The sequence below is a fragment of the Sturnus vulgaris genome, chromosome 1 (assembly GCF_052056855.1).
Source record: "Sturnus vulgaris isolate bStuVul1 chromosome 1, bStuVul1.hap1, whole genome shotgun sequence".
NCBI lineage: Eukaryota > Metazoa > Chordata > Aves > Passeriformes > Sturnidae > Sturnus > Sturnus vulgaris.
The window spans coordinates 115,494,405-115,500,499 of NC_142243.1; the positions used below are offsets into that span (position 1 = coordinate 115,494,405).

General features: G+C 41.3%; 1 protein-coding gene across 1 annotated transcript; it reads right to left on the minus strand.

Annotated features, from left to right (window-relative positions):
• Nucleotides 1-827: 827 nt before the first annotated feature.
• On the minus strand, nucleotides 828-4,349 carry SNAI2 (snail family transcriptional repressor 2). Its single transcript, XM_014874352.2, has 3 exons — nucleotides 4,166-4,349; nucleotides 3,048-3,593; nucleotides 828-2,112 (listed from the first exon to the last, which is right to left on the minus strand). Exons 1-3 carry the CDS (start codon nucleotides 4,242-4,244, stop codon nucleotides 1,931-1,933), a joined length of 807 nt encoding a protein of 268 aa, XP_014729838.1. The 5' UTR covers nucleotides 4,245-4,349; the 3' UTR covers nucleotides 828-1,930.
• Nucleotides 4,350-6,095: the final 1,746 nt, after the last annotated feature.

Below are 6,095 nucleotides of genomic sequence, written 5' to 3' on the forward strand. Positions count from 1 at the left end.
TTTAATGTTTGCTATTACTTGTTCTGGTTGGTACCCTAGTGTAGACACAGGGGTCTTCAGACTGGAGGCCAGCTGGTGCTTGCCTGTTCTCTAGCTTTGTACTTTGCTAGAAGTTGAAAATTGTATTGTTTCACACCAGTCAGTAATGATGAGACATGATTTGTTGAAGTTGTAATACCTTCATGTAGTTCAGATCTTGGAGTACTTAGTCAAATCACCTGAAGAAAAGAGATTTCTACTTTTTATTATGGAATAATTTCTTTCCTGTGATATATTAGCTGATATACAGTTTTAATGTATTCACTTGACAGTTCTGATATGTAATACATTTTAATAAAATATCTTTAATCATCTTGAAATTGCCATATGTTATACTGTGACTTGGCTACTACTTTAAAAGAGCATCATGCAAACATTGCTGAACTCCTATGAGGCTTCACTGAGTTTAATGAACCTTGGATCAGGCCCATATTCCCTGATGCCAAAGTCTCAGGGAAAGTACCATAAGGCCTCTAACAGCATTCTTTCATCTGTTAAAGTGCAAGAAAAATGCATTGCTCCTAAATGTTGTTGCTAAAATAGATTTCACAATGTTGTCATATTGTTTTAAGTAGGAAAAAAGTAAGTGTTTTAAAGCACTGATTTAAAAAATGCACTGTAAGGTTTAAAATGCAATGTATATGTTCCTTTCTAATGTTTAGAACTTATGGAGTAAGTCTTCACATCTGAAATTCACTTTTATCTTCATTTAGTCATGTAGAGACATTCACAGTTTTCTATGTTCCAAAGCACGCACGCAGTTGTTTAATTAGAACAAACAACAGAAATCTTACTTAAAAATGTTTATTGTAAAAAAGTGGCTAGAAAACAACATCAATTTCACTTCACACTTTCTTCAAGTTATCTATAGATGCTGCTATGGGCAACAATTTGCTTTCATTCATAACACATTCAATCATATAAAAATAAAAATATTTACATTATGTCCACATACTTTACAAAATCATCAATAAAAAAGGCACTTGGAGGGGTAATGCTGAAAATATTGCATTTCCTTTGTGCATTAAAAAAAAATAATTGTAAAACTCCCATGGATCCCCTCTCTTGCACTTATTCCCGTTTTTAAAACAAAAATGAAGTTTAGAGGAACCATTCCATATTAAAGGATGGTCTAGCATGCACCAGGAATGTTTGAAGCTACAGTATTATCTTCTTTTATTTATTTATTTTAAAAGGCACATGCAGTTAATTTGTGGCTTTTTTTTCATACATTCTCTTATATTTTTTTCCCTCTTTTAGTTATGCAGTTTTAAAGCATTTCAGGTCATTAACGAAGGCCTTGGCTTCTAATAAAATAAAATAAAAAACAGCAATGAATAATATTAAACATTTACTAAGGTAAACTTGGAATACTTTTTAAGGCACCTGAGATAAATGGTGTCTAGCAAAATTCACTTGGGTAGTATTTTCATTAAAGTTTCCACCTAAAATACTGTTTCTTTGGTTGAAATGGCTTGGCAGGAATGTATTGTTAACTTTGAAGCCTTTTCTAATCAAGAAAAGATGACCTACATTTGGCTTCATCTATAAAGAAAGCTGATAATGCTTCTTCCTTTAGATCTACTTGAAATGTCATGCATGGCGTCTTTCCCCCTATTTCAGAATTCACACTTAAAAATGCAAATGTATGGCAGAACAGAAACTACTTAAAGCTCATTTCTACTGACATTCTAAGTTCTTTCACTAGTTAATTTGTTTGCTTGTTTGGTGGTGTTCTGGTTTGTTGGTTTGGTGTCTTTGTTTTTTGGTTTGGTTTATTTTTTTTTTTTTGGCTGAAAAGTAGATGAGAAAACGCCTTTGGATTTCCACTTATCATTTGGAACAGAAGTGGAGAAATGCATTGAGTCCAGGTAAACATTGACAGCATGACTCAGTGTGCTACACAGCAGCCAGATTCCTCATGTTTGTGCAGAAGAGACATTCTGGAGAAAGTTTTGGAGCAATTTTTGCACTGGTATTTCTTCACATCTGAGTGGGTCTGCAGATGAGCCCTCAGATTGGATCTGTCTGCAAAAGCCCTGTTGCAGTGAGGACAGGAAAATGGCTTCTCTCCTAAAAAAGAAACATCAAGAGAAAATAGGATAAATCTTTTTTTAAAAAAAGTACATGATTTGGACAGGTAAAGTCTGCTTTTATCCTAAGGAAAAGATAGAAGTGTTTCATTATAAGAAAAAAAGTCTCATAAAAAGTTAATTAGGCCAAAGATACAGCAGCTTTCAGCACTGCTGGCCCTTTTGCAGAATCCCAGTCTATTGAGAACATGTTGTGAAGTGCAGTCTCTGAAAACCAGCTGCTGACACCTTCTGCATCTACAGGTGCATGCAGTACTTTTAGACTGGGCTCCTTCCAACATTTTCAAATATTTTCATAGAGCATTTTCTGCTCAGTGCTGTGTGAATTACTGGGAAAAAGGGCTTTGACTGAAAAGCAGCAAACAGCTGTACAGACATTACGTGGACCCAGTGTTACACTCAAAACCCATTTTTACCTCAATAGAAAAAACCCAACCACTTTGCTGATGATGGGTTTCTAAGTCTTAGGGACCTGAGGTAGCGCATGCAAAACTTGCCAGCAGCTGAAGGAGTCAGAAAGCAACCCCTCATGCATTGCCTGTTTTTTGCTGTCTGGAGCCTTCTAAAAGTTAGCAATTTCCAAAGCCTGAAAGTTAACATAAACTCCTTAAAGCAGAAGCTTCACCTAGTGGAAATGGGCTAAACCAACCTAAAATTATCAAGGAAGCAATGCTGATTTGTGCCAGTATCTGGCCTGCAGTTATGAGACCATGCTAAACTCTCCCCCTTCCCACCTTCCCTCTCTCCCTGCAAGAGGGAGAATTTAGCCTTTTAATGATTCATTTGAAATTCTGTGGATGCATTTCAAGGTTAGCTAAGAAACTCTGCTGGTTTTTCCACCTGTGGAGAAAAACAGCAAAAAGGCATCCCGATGTTATAGCAACAAGAAACTGCACATGTAACGCTTGCTCTTACCAGTGTGAGTTCGAATGTGTCCTTGAAGTAGCCAGGGTCTGGAGAAAGCCTTGCCACAGATCTTGCAGACACAAGGTAGCGTGTGGGTCCTGATGTGCATCTTAAGCGCTCCCAGGCTGACATACTCCTTGTCACAGTACTTGCAGCTGAACGATTTCCTAGACTGGGCATCACAGTGCAGCTGCTTGTGTTTGGCCAACCCAGAGAAAGTCGAATAGGTCTTGTTGCACAAACTGCACTGGAACTTTTCAGCTTCGATTGCGTGAGGGTCTGAAAGCTTTGACTGGATTCTCTCTTCTTCATCGCTAATGGGGCTTTCTGAACCGCTGTGATCTTTGGAGGAGGTGTCAGAAGGTGGAGGTGGGCTGACTCTTCCCAAAGATGAGGGGTATCCAGAAAGCGGAGACAGGTCATTGGGTAATGGAGACGGTAGCAGCCCAGTTGTAGTCCACACAGTAATGGGATTGTAAGCTACTGAGCTCAGGATCTCTGGCTGTGGTATAATAGGGACTGGATAGCTTTCGTACAGGTAAGGGGATATAATCACTGGAGAAAGAAGAACATTTTAAGGTAAGAGAACCAAAAAGTATTTCAAAAAGCAGCAAAATTAACACTCTAAGGATTAAAAGCTGCATAAATGAAACACTCCATAGGGTATTCTGAATATAAGGGGGATTCAGGAAATACTGTTTCATACATATATTCTCATGTGTAGAGACAGTGCCCTTGAAAAGGCAAATTGCAGCTGGAGAGTCCCTTCAAGGCGGCATGCTGCTTCTAAATCTGTGCAGCCTGACACAATGAAGCAGTGAAACTTCCTGAAGGATTTGAATAAAAGTTTCAATTCCTCCACCAGCAGATACAGAACAGGAAAACTCCAAATCCTCTCTAAGTAACTTGAGTTCAAGTGGAGGAGCAAACTTTCATGATTCGTTCTGGCCAGCACCGACATATTTCTCAAAATTCCCTCCTTGTAAGCAGGAGAAAATAGAGCAAGCAATGAACTAACCCGTCCCCTCCAGCCTGCAGAGCAATCCCACCCCTCCTCAGTACTGCCACGCAACGACCGCAGCCTCAGGAGCGACGCGGTGGCACCAAGATCTCGTTTTGTTTGTTACCTGTGTGAGTGTCCAGCTCGCTGTAATTCGGCTTCTTGGATGAATTGAAATGCTTCTTGACCAGGAAGGAGCGTGGCATTTTGGAGGCAGGGTGCGCGCTTCTGGCGGCCGGTGTCCTTGCGGCGGGCGCGGCGGTGCCGGGTGGCGCAGCACAGGCACTCGCGGTGTCACTGCGGGCGCATCGGCGCCGCTCCGGGTCCCTACGGCGCTGCCGGCCCCGCGCAGCCCATCCACTCCCGCTTGTGCAGTGGCAGTGCCGAGCCGCCTTGAAAAGTGCTGTAAATACCCACGAGTCAGGTGCAGGGGGGAAGGGTTTTCCGCTCCTCCAATCGCTTCGGGATGTTCTCAAGCACTTTTCCAAAGAGGCTGTTTTTCTGGGAGGGCTCTGCGGCTGCTGGCTGAGGGATCCAATCCCAGTCGGAGGGTTTGGTTCAGGTTTCAGCTCCTCCCGCTGGAGACAGCTGTGAACGGGGGAGAGAGCTCGAGCAGAGCGCGTTACCCTGCTCCGAGGTGGGGGGGGGGATGTGGCTCTGTAGAACTGCAGTCTACAAAAGTGTATTGCTCAAAATTCTTGAAAATAAAGGTCAGTTTACTGTTTCAGCTGAAATATATTTTTTTCTTTCTGACGGAGACCTGGATAAGTCATAGTACTGAAACTTCTTTTTCTTCTTCCTCCCACCTTTTCCCCCTTTCCCCTTACCCTCCCCCTTTTATTTTTCCTTTCTTCTTTTATTTTCCTTCTTTCTTTTTCATCCTTCTTTCTCTTTTTGTTTTTCTTTTAAACGAGTCTGCTATCCAGATGTTTGATATGAGAATTACAATGGGACAAACTGTTCACTGAGAATAAAAGGGGTAAAGACACACACAGAGACACACACACACACAGACACACACACACGACACTACAAGATAACAAGTTGGCCGGCAGACCTAATGGAAGGCTTTGAACTGAATGAGTGCCTGCTCCTTTTGGGAGCTGCCTTTGAATAGCTGTGCTCAGGAAAGACTGGAGACGAGCAGCCTGCCTCCCTAACCTGCACCCTTTCAGGCAGAAGCACCAGACAGATATTGCGAGTTCAAGGAGAGACAGAAGCCTTGGGAGGATTATGTTTCAGAGCAGGGTGATAGTCTTTATATAATATGCATACTGCTTCAGACTGCTCATGTGAAGCATATTTTTTCTTTTACTTTAAAAATCTGCAGAATGCAAAACCTCGATCTTTCTTTCCTTGAGAGTAGTCATGTCACTCTTTTGCCTATCCTCTTAGGACACTGCCAAGGAAATTTTCCTAATTATCCAAAGCAGTTAAAAGATGCATAGATAAGCAACCCCCCCAAAATTATAGACTGGGTAATTTAAATGTCTCTTAAATGTCCTTCTCCATTAGTATATTTTAGGACCTCTTGATTTCCTATGAAGGTATAATCTATGTATTTCATTTAAGATGAAAGTCTCTTAAATGGGCCACAGAGTGTTCTGGTTATCTAGATTGATTTAGAGGAGATATTTAGTCGCAGATAGGTTTTTTAATTTTAAAATATTTGCATTTTGGAAATATGGACAGCTGAACGCTGGTAAATTTCTAACACAAATTACATTCTGATTGACTCTTGGTCTGCCCTCCCCACCCCTTCCCCCTCTCGTTGTGTATTACCTACACCTGCCTGGGCACATACCGGCATGCCGTGCTGGTGTGATGCTGGAGCTCTCTCTCTTTTTGGGAGGAGGCGTGGAGGGTGTTTTACAGAGACCACCCCGACACGTTTTTGCAGCAGGTGTTGGAATAGATGTGAAGGAATAGAAGAAAAAAAAAAAAAAAGAAAAAAGAAAAAAAAGCCCAATGAGTCTGTTAAGACATGCAAGAGCAAAATGCTTTGTCAAGCTGCATGACTTCTTAATCTTGGGGAATACCAAAACAAGTGCAGGGAA